General features: G+C 28.4%; 1 protein-coding gene across 1 annotated transcript; it reads left to right on the top strand.

The window, feature by feature from the left end:
• The first annotated feature begins 10178 nt into the window (after positions 1-10178).
• LOC130796829 (probable linoleate 9S-lipoxygenase 5) lies at positions 10179-19752 on the top strand. Its single transcript, XM_057659230.1, has 10 exons — positions 10179-10483; positions 13254-13543; positions 14037-14277; positions 15224-15565; positions 16226-16311; positions 16410-16517; positions 16602-16906; positions 17223-17486; positions 18280-18799; positions 19351-19752. The coding sequence occupies exons 1-10, from the start codon at positions 10273-10275 to the stop codon at positions 19582-19584; spliced, it is 2601 nt and encodes an 866-aa protein (XP_057515213.1). The 5' UTR covers positions 10179-10272; the 3' UTR covers positions 19585-19752.

Below are 19752 nucleotides of genomic sequence, written 5' to 3'. Positions count from 1 at the left end.
CTTTTTTATTATGTATTTTTTATAATTTTATATTATGTATATTTACAGATATTGAAATTTCAAATTTACATTGAAAACTGTGCATAAAGTAAATGGGAAGAACAAAAAGAAACGGGAGTAATTACTTATCTACTAGTTGCACACTTTTCCATTATGAAATACTTGTAAATTATAATTAGTGACACTAATTTAATATTCAAATTTATTTTGCGATTACTATGTAAAAATATTAACATCTTATAATATGTAGTGTTAACTTTATATGAGAACCGTGAGAACCAATCTCTTCGATAAAAATATATTAACTTTTCACAGAAAAGGTATTACTTTTAGACAAAAAAAATATTACTTTTGTTTTTTAAAAAATCTGATACTTTTAAGTAAAAAAATGTTGCTTTCTAAAAAAAAATAAAAATACAAAATAAGTCATTTTTTTCAAAAAGTAACACCTCTTTATGTTAAAAGTAATATCTTATTGTGAGTTTTTTTTAGAATTTTTTTTCTAAAGTAACAGTTTTTTTGCCTAAAAGTATCATTTTTGTCTTCAAAAAAAAAGTAACACCTTTTTAGTAAAACAGTAACACTTTTTTGTCAGGCAGATTGGTTCTCACGGTTCTCATATAAAGATGGTTTTCACTTAAACTTCTTCATATATATATATATATATATATATATATATATATATATATATATATATATATATATATATATATATATATAAAGATTAAGAAATTGTGGGATCATTTAAATTATATGGATGATATTAAAGGAGAGTTAAAATGCGTGGAGGAACATTCAAAAAAGTGATAGGAACATTTTATAAAAGAAAATTATAACAAAGTAAAAGGAACATACTAAAAAAGAGATTGTGATAAGCTCTTAAAAACAAAAAAAATACCGCATTTAGATTGTGTAAATGTCAAATATATCAACTATAATGAAATGGACTAAGCAATCCATTTTGACCAAGAACAATCATGTTATAGTCCATAGTGCACAACATAAGGAATTTTTGAAAAAGTTGAGCGAAAAAAAAAATGAATTCAATAACCGAAAAATCAAACTATTTCAAAAACTAAGCGTGAAACTTCCAGACCTAAGGTTTGGGGCTGTTCGCAGTTAGTAACTGCGAACAGGTCAAAAAAGACAAAATAACTGTTTGCAGTTACTAACTGCGAACAGCAAAAAGACAAAATAGTTGTTCGCAGTTACTAACTGTGAACAGCTATTTGACCTAAAAAAAATTTTTTTTTTTTGTTTTGATGTTCGCAGTTTGTAACTGCGAACAGCTATTTTGTCTTTTTTGACCTGTTCGCAGTTACTAACTGCGAACAGCCCCAAACCTTAGGTCTGGGAGTTTCACGCTCAGTTTTTGAAATAGTTTAGTTTTTCGATTATTGAATTCAATTTTTTTTTTCGCTCAACTTTTTCAAAAATTCTAACATAAGAATTGCTTATTATTGTGCAACCATTCATATATGAGCCAAATAATATGAGGTCTAATTTTCAAAAGTTTTTTTAATATTTTTATGCTAAATTTAAGACTTAAAATATCAAATTCAAAACTTCAATTGCTAAATTTAAAACTTAAAAGATTAATTTTAAGACTTAAGTCGATTTAGTTTGAATTCTTAAATTTGGTATTATAATGTTTGTAAAAAAGTTTTAATTTCAAAACTTAAAAGACCAAGTCAAAGGCTCAAAAGATTAATTTCAACGTTATTTTAAATTTGGTCTTTTAAGTCTCATATTTGGATTGAATGAAAATATTATTTATTAAAAAATTTTAAAAAAATTAATAGTGGGGCCTTTGTTGAGGTTAATGTTTGGAATTGACAATTTTAGTAATGAAATTGGCTTTTTAAGTCTTGAAATGAGCAATTTATCATTTGGCTTATGGTATGTATTTGGATTTTTAAATGGAAAGAAGTGGGCTACGTTTTTCCTTTTGATCGCATAGAAATGACGGTCCCAGAGAAAATTTGCCATAATAATATATACCATCAGCTCAACATTTACACAAATTTTCGTGTGAGATTACGGTCTCATCGTGAGACATGCCTCAAACTATTGGATTAAATAGATCAATAATAGAAGCTTTTAGTTTATGGGCTTCTTGTTTTGAGATCCTTTCACCGTGAGACGATCTCATACTGTCATACAAGACGGGCTGCAACATTTATACCATACTCGGTAATTCTCGCTTAGATCAGCCCAACTTCCATACATGCTAATGTGTTTCATTATATAAAACGGTCCAATATTTTAGACCCAAATGCTATATCACATTTGTTGGGCATACAAACCTAATCTTATACGAAAATTTAAAAAATAAGCTTATAAAAAGATTTTAAAATAAGTTTCGGTAAATTTTAATTTTCAAAAATTCTCAAAATAAACTTCGTAGAATTTTAATTCTCAAAATAAATGTCTTCATGCTAAAACTAATGTCAGATATTTGTTCGTTGTTATTAACAACGAACAAAGAAATTGGTCATAAAAAGTCAAGAACCTTTTTCGTTCGTTTGCTGTTACTAATAGCAAACAAAAGAAAGACAATGTAAAAATATTTGAAAGACAAAAAAATAAATAAATGTTAGTTCGTTGTTATCAACCCCGAACATGTGATACCCCGAATTTGACTTTAAAAAGAATTGATAAACTACTCATCAACAAGGTGCATCTTCTTTTTCAAGGGAGCCTATTTGCTAAGTACTCCACATTTAAGCGAGCCAAATAGGAGCAATCTTGGGATGGATGATCTCCTGGGAAGTTTTCCTTGGTGTGCACAAGTGAGGCCAAAGTGCGCTAAAACGATTTATGTTGATCTGTGAGACCAGTCTATAGTCTCCATTGGTAATTACTGGCGGTCCGAGGGGCAGGGGAGTTACAAAACAAACAAGTGAAATTTTTTTGGTTCTTTCTTACGTTATGACATTCTTCTTTTGTTCGATGTTGGTAACTAAAGCGAACTAGTTGTGGTAACTTTTTTCTTTTGTTATAATAGCTAACAAATCCTGACCTTATACTCAGACATAAAGCTTATTTTTAAAATTAAAATTTTACAAAGCTTATTTTGAAATTTTTTTAAAGAAATAACTCATTTTATTTCAATTTTTCATATTACACCATGTTCTTTCTATACTCTCCATTTATATTTGCTCTTGTAATAGTAGTAAAATAGATTTGTTGCACCCACCTTCCCTTTCTCTATTTGTTTATTGAAGGTAAGGTTAGAAAATTCTTTATAGGAAAATAAATCCTTTTTTGTAGCTATCGGAAATCAAACTCTTGTTAGTGTGTTAAATACCCTTGTTTGTTCTCAAGTTGTATCTTCACCTTATGTGTTCAACTCAAGCATGAGGATCTTAGAGTTCATATTTAACAATTGTTGTATTCAGCATTTTGATATATTTGACTTCCTACAGGAAGTACTTCTTTCTTTTACATTTACTCACTTTTTTTTTTTCTTTTTTTTTTTTTAATTTTCAAACCATTTACACTACTCCTATGCCTCTTTGAAATAGTGGCAAAGAGAAAATTAGAAATCTTTTAAAAAAAAAGTTGATTCTTCTATTTGGTAATGAAAAAATAAAAATAAATTGTACAGATAAAATTAAAAGAAAGTTAAAAAATATAAATATGATTAAAATAGAATACGTCATCATCCAAAAAATAAAGGAAAAATTACCTAGAATTATCCAATCTATTCATGATTTTTCTATAATAATTTCACCTATTGATTAACCATGAATAATTTCAACTTTAAGGGATATTTTTCTAGAGTAAACCCGATAACCGAATGACTTGCTATAACAAGTTTTATTTTTATAATAAAATGTTGAAAAAAATGTTACAAAAATAAAATGCTAAAAAATGTTAAAAAAGATAAATTATAATAAAATGTTGGAAAAAATGTTACAAAAATGTTCAAAAAAATTTAAGATTTTTTTATTATTTAGAATTTTTTATGTAAATTTTTAAAATTTTTCTACTATAGCAGATCATCGGATAATCCAAGTTCAAATACCCCCAAAATGAGATTATTTATGGTTAATCAATAAGAGAGATTTGTAAAAAAATCATGAAAATATTAAATTATTCAAGATAATTTTTGTAAAAATAAAAATTATGTAAAATAATAGAGAAAGCTAAAAAGAAAATAATGCTAAAGGTGGGGGACGGAGTATTTTATTGGGATGGTGGCCGGTGGGAATGATCTCGTACTACTTTTTATTAATCATGAATTATTGGGTGAAAAGATTATAATGATTGTTAAAATTGATGGTTGGGCAATGGGGAATTCCCACCGTTGCTCTTTGCCATTAATGCGTCAATTAAATTAGGGTCGGCTGCTTGACTAACATGTTGCTTTTAAAATTCCTAATCGATTTCAATTCTACACAAGCTAAGCCCAATTATTGGTACTACTACTACAATATTAAGTGAATAATTTGCCTATATAGCATTAGCAAAGAAAATAATTTTTTTTTACTTTGGTGCTCATTAAAAAAATTCTTAAAGTAGTGTTCATATAGGTAAGGTTTGACACTAAACTATACTTTATTTTTGGTTTGGAAATTCCAAAGCTCAATGTGAGCTAAAACAATTGTTGAAATATTATTTTTTTTGAGGGATTGATGATTATTTGAATGTATCTTCGATTTGCGATAAAAAAGTAAAAATCGTTTTTTTTGATATTACTATAACTAACCACAAATACTTGATCCATTTGAGACTTTGATCGATCTGAGTAATATAACATAAAAAGTAAAGAAGAAACACTATCATGAACATTTGGATATAATATTGTTGGACATTGATTTACTTTTAGAAAAATTTGTTAATAATAATTTTAACTCTGTCTCATCAATTCAAAATAACTCTTAGTATTGGTTAACTCAAATTTTTCTTACAAAACGTGTACATTTCCTCATAATGACCCAATTTTTGTATGCATCTTTTCAAAATGCTCTCGATTGTTATAGTAGAAAAATAATTCGGATTATTTTGAGAATATCACTCCATTAATATAGAATATTTTGAGTTAATCACTACTATAAATTGTTTAAAGTAGATAAATAATAATTGATATTTTTATCAAATTTTCCTTGTTTTTATTGGTAACAACTTTTTTTTTTTAATAAAGTAAATAAATAAGTGAAGTGCTTAACGTCATGTTAATTATTTTACCTAGGCAATCCAAACTTTTTTTTTTCTGAATTCCCCTAACCTTTTAATTAAATGATATTTTTAGACATATGTAAACGAGAAACTTGACTTTTAATTCTTTGTTGCGATTTTAAATCTATATTATTTTATCATAATTGATTCTATATATCACATGCTATATGATGTGTATACCAATTATTTTTTGGGTCTAATTTTTATGTTTGAAGTTTCCAAATCAAATTCAGATGAATTGGTTAAATTTCTTTCTTCTATAAAAACTATTTTAGAAAATAAATTTTAGTGAGTCATTTGGGCTAGAAGTGTGGATGCAACACATGCCCTCCTCATACATGACGCTAAATATTCCACTTTAAATGAGTAGTGGTTGAGATTCGAACCCGTGACCTTTTGTCACATTGGGCTCTGATACTATGTCAAGGAACCAACTCAACCAAAAGTTTAAACTGATGGTTGAGGACCCAAGATATATTATATACTCTAACACATTTTTCATATATTTTTTTATATTGTATGATAAAGAAAATATGAGCCAATAAGCAACAAGTGAATGAAATTTAAAATTTCCTTAAAGCAATTTTTTCAGTTTGCTTAAAAGCTAGATTTTCTTGTAGCTTAAAAGTGATTTACTAAATAAGGTCTACATTTTTACAAAATTAATTTTCTTCACTTTCAGTACCTAAATTGGTGATTAGAGATGGAATTAGGTAAAGATAAATATCAAAATTAAGATGTAATACTTAACTAATTCAATTAAAAATTTTGCTCATAATTAAAACTTTAATGTTATATACTCTTGAAGATGTCCTTTAAATTTCAAATGGCACCGAAAGGTATAAACCCAATAAAAACCTTCAACAGAAGGATGAAGCACTTTATACATACTTTTGAGTTTATCAACCTATGACACAAGAATTATGTTAAGGACATATTGTCCAACTTCAATCAAGATGATTCTAATGGACATTCAATTGAATGTGTTAATTTGTAAACTCTATTAATTGCTATGATGAAGACATTGCTTTAAGCAAGATAATATCTAAAAGAATCTTCTTAAACAAGAAGAAATTTTATGTCCTTAACCTATGCCTCGTCACTAGGTAGATAAATGCTATATATTTTATCAATATTATTACTAACTTTGTATTTTAAACCTAACTAATTAATAAAGAAATATTGTTATATCTACAATTCTATATCAAAAACCTCTTACTTGTCTTTAAGTGAAAATTAGATAGATTTTGAAGATATATATATATATATATATATATATATATATATATATATATATATATATATATATATATATATATATATATATATATATATATATATATATATATATATATATATATATATATATATATATATATATATATATATATATATATATATATATATATATATATATATATATATATATATATATATATATACATATATACATATATACATATATACATATATATATATATATATATATATATATATATATATACATATATATATATATACATATATACATATATACATATATACATATATATACATATATACATATATATACATATATATACATATATATACATATATATACATATATACATATATATACATATATACATATATATACATATATACATATATATACATATATACATATATATACATATATACATATATATACATATATATACATATATACATATATACATATATACATATATACATATATATATATATATATATATATATATATATATATATATATATATATATATATATACATATATACATATATATATATATATATATATATATATATATATATATATATATATATATATATATATATATATATATACATATATATATATATATATATATATATACATATACATATATATATATATATATATATATATATATATATATATATATATGTATATATATGACATTGTTTATATCATTTGATGCAACAAAATCTTTTAACTAATTATTTTTATAAAAATATTTAGATTATTTATTTTTGAAAATGGTACATTTACAGTATCCATAAAATTCAATCAATAATTTATTTTTTAAAGCTCAATATAAGTAAGAATAATTCAATATCAACCAATAAAATTTTTTCATCTAGCAAGGCTTTTATAAAAATGACATGTGTAATTTTTCAATCTTTTTATTAAATTGTATGATTTTAATTAATGCAAGTGCCTATCAATTATCAATCAATTTGTGCAAATTCGTTTCAGCCAGTAAATATCAGTCAACAAAACAATCAGGTCAAATTTGTCTCAACCAGTAAAAAAGAAAATACAAATGGCAATAATATTTTAAAAGTGCAAATTGATTTTATTATGAAAATTATAGTTAATCATCTTTCAATCCGTGCGAAATTATATCAGGCAATAAATTACAAGCAATGCAAAATCTCTATAAATATACATTCAACCAATAAAAAAATTACACATGACAATAATTTGTTAAACTGCCATTTATTAATTTACATCAAAATTATTAGTTTGTATGATATGATAATTCCAAGATGCTACCAATGACCAAAATCTACTTTAGAAATTTTATAAATTAAGTAACTAATTTCATAAGAAATATAACTTTCCGTCTTAATTAAATTATAATGTCAATCAAATTCAAATATGTCATTGTTATATTTTTAATGTAGGGTACTTTTTTTTATATTGGTGACGAGTCTTAGTTAGCTCCTAGAAATTTGGACTCTTAATTTGTAACGTATGGAGCAAACAAGAGCCAATTAATACACAATCATCTACAACCTACATTCATTAATTTCTTGATGGGTCATCCATATTTCATTGCACTCTTTATGTCCCAAACAAATAATCTCAAATATAATATTAGATAAAAATTAAGAAAAATTATTTCATTTCATAATATAAGTTACAATTAACTTTATGTAACTTTATATTCAATTCAACGTGTTATCTTTTATATCTTGAGTTGTGTTTAATTAAAAATTATAAAAAATTAATATCATGAAAAATCTTTATATAGCAATAATTTCATAATGAAATAGTAATTTTATGGAAATGTGAGAAAAGGTAGTTCTTCTATTCCGTTATGGAGTACTTGCTACACTTTATTTATTTAAACATTTCAAATTATTTGTTATATTACTAATTTTGGCAAAAGAATAATTATATAAATATCTATGAAAAAGCGAGTATATTGTTTTTACTCGTCTTATTTTGTCCATGAATCGGCAATAAATTTGCATATTTGTCTACTTCTATATCAAACTCCGATATATATGATTTGGGAAGTTGGAAATTGAGGTGCAAATAACCCTTAATCAACTAAATATGTGAGTTTTTATTATTTAGGCATGATGTTAGTTAGAGCGGATCTAGTAATTAGTCAATAATATAATTGATATTACTGAAATAAAAAAATATAAATATTATTAAAGTGAATGATTTATTATTAACTCAATATCTTGTTTAAAGATAAGGTTTGAGTAAGAAAAGTAACGGATAATCCATATTCATACTCTCTTATGTCTTTATTTAAATTATTAAATTCATTAGCCATCGATCATCATTTGTGATTTTTTTTAATTCTCCCGTTGTGTTAGCTTATCCTCCATTTTCTCATTTATTTACGTAAATGTCACATGTAAGTCCAAGATTTTGGCAGATAATTAAACACGTAATGCGTTATACATATATTTTTTTTAAAAAAAAAAAAAACAATACAACGAGTCTTATAGCTAGATAAGAAAATGTATGTTATACTACGCGGTTTACTACTTGCGTCAACAAGATTGGTAATGGTAAAATAAAATATCCTGATAGACCCCAAATAATGTGCAGCAAAATCAGATGTTAACAAATATTTAATTCAAGTTTTCTTCTATAATAACTTGCATGGTAACGCTATATAGATAGGAGAGTTGTGCAATTAGTGTACGTTATAATAGTATGCATCAATTTTAAATTTAAAAAGTGTTAGCTAAAAAATATAGGTTAAAAAATCGACCGATAAATGAAGAGTATAAGGCTATAATCTAATGAATTGATAAACTACAAATGTTACAAAATTAAAATATTGTGGGCTAAGTGTAATATGCGGAGCTAAGGGGCGTTAAAGTTAAAGTCTAACACTGTCCCTTTGAATCACTTAAAATTTTCTTTAGTGGTTCTCTCTGTTCTTATTTGTTCTTTTCAATTTCCTTAAAAGGAAATTTTACAAAGTTCTTCCTATTATGAATTTTTATATTTTGGGACATTTTTATAGACAAAAATAACCTTATTTTTCTAACATATTTTTCTAAAAGGTCATCATATATTTACTTTTTTAACCCTAAAAAATTATTTGATTCTTTCGTATTAATGATACACTTCCCCTCATTATAACTTTTTTCTAATTTTTACTAAATACTTCATTTCACTCTTTTTTATAATTTCAAGCTACATTAATCATTCTTTATTTTAATTAATAATGACTTTTACTTGAATATTATTCTTCACTGCTACGTACTCAAATAATTCCTTTTCATATTCCAAATAAAAGGAACAAAGAAGATCGAAGATAGTATGAGTTATGACCCACCCTCACATTAAGTCCTGGCCAGTCCAATTAAAGTTATTGCGTTATGGATTAGAGCACCGTCCTAGAACGTCCTGTATATAATAATACACTTTTTAGATATAAGAAATATTACGTGCGTGAAATGCATTGTTAATCATCATTATACATCATACCTAGTGTATTCCGCTCATAAATAATTATGGTCAGCATCTGGAAAGGGAAGATAGACAACAGATCATACTCATATACGAGAGTGTGATCAAAGAGTCCCTGAACTCAAAAAGAGTCCTCAAATAAAAGGAAACCTGCAACTATTATTTAATTACAAATAGAGGCACCATTAAATACAGGCACCATTATTTTCCTTGTTATAAATAGTGAGCATTGAATACCTTTATTTAATTACAAACCCACCTTTCCACAATCATTAATTTGGCGTATAGTCTATTTATCATTAACCGAACATACAATCATACAACCCAAAAAACAAAAGAAAAAGAAAGAAAAAAAATGCTTCATAATGTTGTAGATGCATTAGTTCCAGATGAAGTACATGGAAATAGCAGGAAAAAGAAGGAGATAATAAAGGGTAGAGTAGTTTTGATGAAGAAGAATGTGTTGGATTTCAATGATTTTAGTGCATCCATTGTTGACAGATTTGATGAGTTGATTGGAAATAAAGTGTCCATTCAACTTGTTAGTTCTATCAATCAAGATCCAGGTTTTTCACTTACTGGATCACCTCTATTTAAGTATTTTGGTATTATTCATGTTTAATCAAAAGTTGGTATTATTGTAGGAAGATAAGCAAAAGTTGTATTCATCATCATCATCATCATCATCATTCTACCCAGTGTATCTCGCTCAAAGAAAAACTATAGATAAGGTCTGGGGAGGGAAGGACGACGACAACTCATACTCATAAAGGAGAGCGCGACCAAAGGAGTCCCCCAGATCGAGAAAGATAAGGAGACGTAGCTACACGAGAAAGATAAATTAAATGCATATACATAAAATAAATAAGTAGAACCAACTACAAAAAGAAAACAAAAAAGGAAACAAAAAACTAATAATAAAGGAAACGAGAGAACCAAGATGGCAAGAACACCAAAAGATAATCTAAGAGGACATCTGTAGTCTAAAACATGGATATGGCACCTCCAACTACCCCTATCCCTAGTCAGGCCCTCAGAAAGGTTTAACTTATATAAGTCAACTTTTATTTACTCATCCCAAATTCTCCTGGGTCTTCCTCTACTCCTCTTACCCTCTACTATAATGCTTTCTACCCTACTTACAGGGATGGCGAAAGTCTTTCTTTGCACATGTCCAAACCACCTCAATCTATTTTCACGCATTTTTCCAGAAATAGGAGCTACTCCTAGTTTGTCCCTAAACTCTTGGTTCCTAATTTGATCCATCAATGTGTGCCCACATATCCATCTCAGCATACACATTTCTGTAACTTTCATCTTATGTTAAAAAATCTTCTTTACATGCCAACATTCGATCCCATATAACGGAGCAGGTCTGATTGCCGCCCGATAGAATTTTCCTTTTCAAAAAGTTGTATTATTCCTGATAATTTTTCCATTATTTACTAACTATTCCGTCCCTCTGAATTAGTAGCAAAGAGAACTATAGTGTTTTTACGAAAAAGCTGGTATTTGGTAATAAATAAAGATAAATTTAATTGTATGGATAAAATTAATAGATAACTTAAAATGTATGGATAAGATTAAAAAAATTCATTAGCCATTTGAATTTGCTATTCCCTTAAAATAGTTAAAATTAACTTAAAATCAATAATAATTTTTTTTCAATTCGCAATCCGTAAAAAGATTAATAAATTATGTAATAGTGTCCATTACATTCCCTATTTTTAATGGATTTTCGTATTTATGATCGTTATCATATACCTAATGTTCCATTTATGAAAACTATTATCAAAGTTTGAAAAGAGACGAAAAATAACAAATCATATCTATACCACAGGAGATAATGAGGTGGGGTGGCCCTCTTTGAGAAACACTAGATTAAAAAGTTGATTATGAGAAACACTTGATTAAAAAGTTGATTCTATATATTGCCGTACAATGACTTATAGTTAATAATACTACCTTTGTTTTTTTAAATCTTGTATCATTTGACTTTTTGTTTCTCCTAATGCTCAACTTTAATTGTTTTTAATTATTAATATTTTTATTTGTATTTATCAAAAAATTATAAAAACTACAAATTAATATATTTTAGAGCGAGACAATTTAAACAAGATCCTATTGATTATATTTTAACTTATAGATTAACGATAATATAAGAGTCAAATTTTGTTGATGAACAGTGAACAATGATGAAATTTAGAAATATTTTTTTTAAGAAGGGAACAAGGGAAGAAGTATATGACTATTGACTTGAGATGACTTTAGGGAACTAAACTTGTAGTCATAAAGCGTAAATTATTTACTCCTTGTGTACAAATATACTTCTTCATATGGAGTATGAAATTAAACTTGTTTCCTAAAAGTCATACAAATTATTGAATCTATTTTAAATGGATTTTCGGGTGATAGTTATCGGAAAATTCATTGTTGTAAATTTTGAGTGATAGTTATCAGAAAATTCATTGTTGTCAAAAATTTTATTAATTTTTTAGAAAATAGTAATACAACACTTTTGAGAATTTTGTAAAATAATTAAAATTTCATGCAACATAATATTCTCCTAATTCGTTTTTGATAATCATAGTGATGCGACATATTTGTAACATGTGGCTAGTTTTTTTTTTTTTTAAAAAAAATACATATATTCCATACTCAATTTTTTTCTTTCATAAATTTCAACCTAAATTATTTTAGAGAAAATTAATATAGTCATAAACTTCAATCAAAATAATAGAAGTATTTAAATATATATTATTATATTAATTTGTACCCTAAGTATACATTATATAAATATTGTTCTAGAACATCAAAACATATCTAAAACATGAGAATATTTAATTGATTTTCAAATTGAATCAAATTAAATTCACTATTCCACTTTGCACAATAATACACAGTCTAGGAGTAAAACTCAAGTGGACCACAATTATTTGTATATTCACCAAATAAAAGTGTTAAAAAAAATTATTTTATAGAAAAGTGAGATAGATGTACCAATGTGATGAAAATTTAACTCTAATATGTAAATATGTAAATGGAAATTAAGTATTTTTGCCTGTGACTTTAGATTTTTTTGTTTTATTGAAATTAAGGGTGTAAAATGATTTTTATCCTTCTTATTTTGAACTCACTTCTTATTGAATCTATCTCTATAATATAATATCAGACTTTAACTATCAATTAAAGTTTTTAATTGAATGAGTTGGTTGAGATAACCAAAGCATGTATGAACTTTCACAATATCGCCAGGACTTAGAAGGAAGAAGTAAACAATTCTTTTAAGTTGGATGTAATTTACATTGGATACAATTTATGTTTTATAATTTGCAGATGAGAATTTAAAAGGAAAACTTGGAAAGCCCTCATACTTGAGTGGTTGGCTTACAAATATCAGTGGATTAACTCCTGGAGATTCAGCATTTAAAATCACGTTTGATTGGGATAATGAAATTGGTGTTCCTGGTGCAATAATTGTTAAAAATGAGCATCATAATCAGTTCTATCTCAAATCTGTTACCTTAGAAGACATCCCTGATGTTGGTGAACTACATTTTGTTTGCCATTCATGGATTTATCCATCTCATCGTTACACCAAACATCGCATTTTCTTCACCAATAAGGTAATCTAACATACACTTAGTGCAGCTCACACTCTTGTCTCTACTTTACTAATCCATTGGCATTAAAAGGTTTATACATATTATTTTAGTAAGGAAAAAAATTACTGTGAATAATCCCAATTTTAGCGGTATTTGTCTTGAGTAAGCTTAGATAACACGATAACCTACTATAGTAGATAATTCACTAAAAAAATAAACTGAAAAATTAGAAAAAGTTTTTAAAAAATTCTGAATAATAAAAAAATTCATAAATGTTTTTATTTTTTTCGAAATTTTATTCTAATTTATCTTTTTTTTAAAAAAATAAAACTTGCTATAGTCATCTAGTTATCGGGTTAACTCTTGAAAAATACCCTCAAAGTTGGGATTATTCATGGTCAATCTACATGTGAGATTATTGTAGGAAAATCAAAACATTAATTTTTCCTTCTAGAAATTTGATCTAAGTTTTTTTCTGTTACATAAATGTGTGACACATTATGTGTGTTAACAGACTTATCTACCTCACCAAACGCCAAAAACTTTGATCAAGTACAGAGAAGAAGAGTTGGAGACATTGAGAGGAAACGGAGAAGGGAAGTTAGAAGAATGGGATCGAGTTTATGACTATGCATACTACAACGATCTAGGAGATCCTGATAAAGGTCCAGAGTATGCTCGTCCTGTACTAGGTGGATCTGCTAAAAATCCTTATCCTCGACGAGTAAGGACAGGCCGCCCCTCATCAAAAACAGGTACGAGTTTGAGTACTTTGCATAGGAACATGCTAGTTGTCACTTGTCACTAGAAGTGTTCAAAGGGCGGGTCTAAACAGGTCGGATCAAAATTTAAATGGGCCGTTAGGTTGACCCATGTAAATATATTTAAAAGTTCATATAAATTATAATAGTTTTTTTAGATAGTCTCTTGAGAGATTGTCTATTTAAGAGACGTCTCTCATGTCCAACCCATTAAAACTTAATGCCTACTTACAATATTCTTAATGTCTACTTACCGTATAAATGCCTACTCATAATATCTTAAATGCTTATTTTACATCATTATTAATGCATACTTACAATATTTCAAAAAATATATGATGAGTTGACCTAATTAATTATGGTCTCTCAAAAGAGACCTTCTCACAATAATTTGTGATAGCTTTTTTACTCTAATTTATGGTCCGTTGGGTTGGTCCACCTATGCATATAATAATACTCTCCTATTCATAAATGTCTCATTTTCATATTTAGTTAAGTAATCTTAAAGTGTCATTTCTATTTTAGTATGTTAACTTTACCAATTTACCCTTATTAAACTTAAGCTTTTTACACTTTTACACCTACTAGCCCCACTTTACCCCTATTAAAATTTAAAAATACTATATTTTTTCCATTTATATTTGGTCTCATTTGACCACCTACAAAAGTCAAATAGGACACATTGGATGAATAGGAGGGAGTGTTACATAAAAATATATAAAAAAAAAGTGGTAAAATATTTTTCGCACTAATTCCTGTAATTATCCAACCCGGTCTGGTTCTGCCCAACCCTTTACACAAAGCCCGTTAATGGCATAACCCGTTATTGACCATAACCCGTTACAATGTGAATCGACCCTTAGCCCGTTGGGTCGATCCGCCCCGTTAAACACCTTCGTTGTCACAAATTAATATTTATATTCTTTGATTGTTGGTGTAGATCCTAACACTGAGAGTAGGCTTCCACTGCTGAAAGGACTAGACATATATGTTCCAAGAGACGAGAAATTTGGGCACCTGAAGATGTCTGATTTCCTTGGTTACGCGCTTAAGTCATTGTCTCAGGATTTCGTTGTAGCTCTAGAATCGGTTTTTGACAAGACTCCGAATGACTTCGATAGTTTTGAAGATGTAGTAGAGCTATATGAAGGAGGAATCAAGCTGCCAGATGGGGATCTCATTACAAAGTTAACAGAAAGTATTCCATTTGAATTCCTTAAAGCTTTACTTCAAACCGATGGTGCACCACTTCTGAAACTCCCCATGCCTGATGTAATCAAAGGTATGCAACATAGTGCATTTTATGATGAAATAGTTTGACATTCTTATTGAGGGTGTTTCGCAAATAACTAATATATGATTATATTGGCTTATTTTGACCGGTTGATTTTGAAATCACTGTTACGAGCAACTTGTTAAACAACTTATTCATAACAATAAGTTGTTTTAACAAGCTGATTTACCAAACACGAACATTAAATGGTTTAACTACTTAATCCTCTATTTGTGTCAAAATAAGCTAAGAGTGTCTAAGCTATTTTTGCCAAACATTATTTTTTGAAATTTGGTCTAGTTAGCCAATTATTATGTACTCGATTTTTTCATTTTACCTCAAATGCCCCTGTCAAAATTATAGGTGCTAACATTTCTTTTTCCGAACAAAAAAGTAACCCATGTCTGACACGAATACCTACTTGACATAAAATAATAAGGGGGAAGGATTTGATGAAAACAGTTGAGTCGGTGAAAACCGTGAAAATGGGCAAAAGGTTACATGTATCTCCTTTCAAAGTTGTAGATATACACCAAAAGGCCACTAAATGTGAGCCCTTCAGGCTGAATATGTACTCCTATTTTCAATTTCCACAAGCATAATGGGTGTGATCATATTCCATAATATGAGAAATATTCATTGGTGTAAACGTTCTTAACTTGACCACAGAGGATAAATCAGCTTGGAGGACTGATGAAGAATTTGCAAGGGAAATGCTAGCTGGGGTTAATCCTCTTGTCATTTGTCGTCTTGAGGTAAGATACATACTAATTGATGCTTTTTCTTTCATTTCATAATAAGAACAAATACTAAAACCACACAATTCTTATGGAAACTTGTCCTCATAATGTAGCAATTTCCTCCTGTTAGCAAGCTTGATCCTAAAACATATGGAAATCAAAACAGCTCAATCACCAAAGCTCAAATTGAGAAAAACCTCGGTGGTTTAAGCGTCGATGAGGTAATATTATGAGCAAAACATTTTTGTTACAAATATTCGAATGGTATCCATACGAAAAACCAAATTCGTGTTTACTTGATACAGGCAATCAAGAAAAACAAGCTATACATATTGGATCACCATGACATTTTGATGCCTTATGTGAGGCGAATAAATTCCACTCCTAGAAAGATATATGCTACAAGAACAATTCTGTTCTTACAAGATGATGGTACTTTGAGGCCTTTAGCAATTGAGCTGAGCTTACCACATCCTGAAGGCGATCAATTGGGCACGATTAGTAAGGTTTTTACACCAGCAAATGAAGGTGTTGAAGGCTCGGTTTGGCAGCTAGCCAAAGCTTATGTTTCCGTAAATGATTCTGGTTACCATCAACTCATTAGCCACTGGTAATAGTTCTGTTTCGAAGGATTTTCAGATGTTTTTTGGCTGGTTTGACCAGTTCTGAAAGTATTGACTGACAAATCAACTGTTTAGGTTAGCTGTATGACGATATTTTGTAAAAATTGACAGTTGGCTGTTTTTTAGAGAAAAGTATTGACTACAACATTTTTTTTTTTGCTATTTTTGCAACCAAAAAGCTAACTAAAAGTCAACAACAAAACAATGAAGAAGTAATTTGCCAAATACAATCTAGTTCATTGGATAATCATAAAAGGACTATGTTTTCATAGATGGTTTACTATATTTTTTTGTTTTGAACAGGATGAAAACTCATGCAGTGATAGAACCATTCGGAATAGCAACATATAGGCAACTTAGTGTACTTCATCCAATTCATAAACTATTGCATCCTCATTTCCGATACACCATGAATATTAATGGAGTAGCAAGACAAATACTTCTTAATGCTGATGGATTACTTGAGAAAACTGTGTTTCCGGGGATGTATTCTATGGAATTGTCATCTGCAGCTTACAAGAGTTGGATTTTCACTGAACAAGCTGTTCCTAGGGATCTTGTTAAGAGGTACCTAGAGCTCACTACCGTATTCATATTGTTTGTTTGTTATTAAGGGCTTGTATGGATTAAGTATGCAAATATTTAAGGAATAAGAAAAGTCAAACTAATGGAATCAAGGTAGGTAAAGGTGCAAATAAGGTAATTGAAATAATTATGAAAGAGGTAAAATAAGATTAAACTAAAAATGACGGATGTAAAAGAAGGATGTAATCCTGCATATGGAGGGAAGTATTCCCCCATCCTTCCATAGGGTACATTTATACCCAAAATAAGGAACCAATTGCTATTCTATCTATTTTTCTTTTCTTTCTAACCCATTCTTACACCTTTTTAATAATTAAATTCCTAAATGAAAGCAACTTCATCTAAAACTCATTATATCTTCTACAATGTCAAATAACCAACTCAACCAAAAGCCTAAACTGATTATGGTTGAGGATCCAAAAATGATTTGAACTCTCTTTGAGATTTGATATGTAAACTTTGTGCCACCCTGGTGCTGATACCATGTCATGTGACAAAGTCAAGCAAATACTTAAACTTTTGGTTTAGTTAATTATACCTAAACCATGTGTTCAAATCTGATTCACCCCTTATTTTAAAAGGATTATTTAGAGTCAATGATGATCATAGTCTATGTTGCATCCACATTTCTCGAGTACCTCAACTATTAGCTTAAGATTTTGGTTGAATTGTTCTCTTGACATACAATGAGAATCATGCTAATTCATAATGAAATAGGACTACAGAATCATTAATTATTTATTTGCTTATGAACTTCAATGTTGTTCTTAATCAGGGGAATGGCTGTGAGAGATTCAGAAAGCCCACATGGCTATAAACTACTAATAGAGGACTACCCATATGCTGTTGATGCACTAGACATTTGGTCAGCAATTGAGAGTTGGGTCAAAGAGTATTGCTCATTTTACTACAAATCTGATGACATGATCTCTAATGACGCTGAACTACAATCATGGTGGAAGGAAATTCGAGAAAAGGGTCATGGTGATAAGAAAGACGAAAAATGGTGGCCAGAAATGAAAACATTTGATGAACTAACAGAAACTTGCACAACTATTATATGGGTTGCTTCTGCACTTCATGCAGCAGTGAATTTTGGGCAGTACCCTTATGCAGGGTACCACCCGAATCGCCCAACTATAAGTCGAAGGTTGATGCCTGAGCCAAATACACCTGAGTATGAAGAGCTTAAGGAAAAACCTGATACTGTGTTTCTAAAGACAATTTCAAGCAAGTTTCAAAATGTGCTTGGGATTTCACTCATTGAGCTATTATCTAGACATTCTTCTGATGAGGTATTGTCCAAAGTTTATACTTCGTTCCATAATACTTGCTACATACTCTAGTTATTGTTTTATTAAGGAACTAGTTATTGTTTATTAGTCATAAATATAAGATCGGAAATTTTAATATGTGCACGGTGATAATAGCAAAGTTTTAATCCCAAAAGATTCAAGTCAGCTATAAAATTCAATGGACTAGTTTTAGTAGTCCATTAAAAAAGTATATATATTGTTAAAGAACCAAATCAACCGAAAGCTTTTAAAGTTTTAGTTGAGTTGGTTCCTTGATATAGTATCAGAGTCAACGTGACATGAGGGCACGAGTTCGAATTCAACTATTCTTCATTTAAAGTGGAATGTTCGGTGTTAGGTGTAAAGAGAATTTGTGCTTCATCTACATTTCTACCCAAAAGGCTCTCGTGTGATAGGGCGCATTAGAATATATAATATATCTTGAGACCTTAACCATCAGTTTAAACTTTTAATTGGGTTGGTTCCTCTGACATATATGAATAAATTGAAATTTATCCTCATTATTAATTCATTACTTAACTATTAAACAGGTTTATTTAGGGAAAAGAGAGACCGTTAAATGGACTGATGATAGTGCAGCACTAGAAGCATTTGAGAGATTTGGAAAAAATGTAGAAGAAATTGAAGATAAGATTGTAGAAAAGAACAAAGAAGGGGAATTGAAGAATAGAGTGGGTCCAGTTAAGTTGCCCTACACTTTGCTTTACCCTTCTAGTGATGGAGGACTCACTGGCAGAGGAATTCCTAACAGTACATCTATCTGAACCTTTTATTTCCCTTGTGAATTACTAATTTACTTGTATGAAAGTTGTATAAAATTAATTTACCTATTACTATATTATCAATTTACCATCCCATCAATATATTATTATGTAAAATGTAAATAAATACTCCATCAGTCCCTTTAAAATATATAGTACTGTTTAATTTAA

The sequence above is a fragment of the Amaranthus tricolor genome, chromosome 12 (genome assembly GCF_026212465.1).
Source record: "Amaranthus tricolor cultivar Red isolate AtriRed21 chromosome 12, ASM2621246v1, whole genome shotgun sequence".
NCBI lineage: Eukaryota > Viridiplantae > Streptophyta > Magnoliopsida > Caryophyllales > Amaranthaceae > Amaranthus > Amaranthus tricolor.
This window is presented reverse-complemented; position numbering and strand designations above follow the sequence as displayed.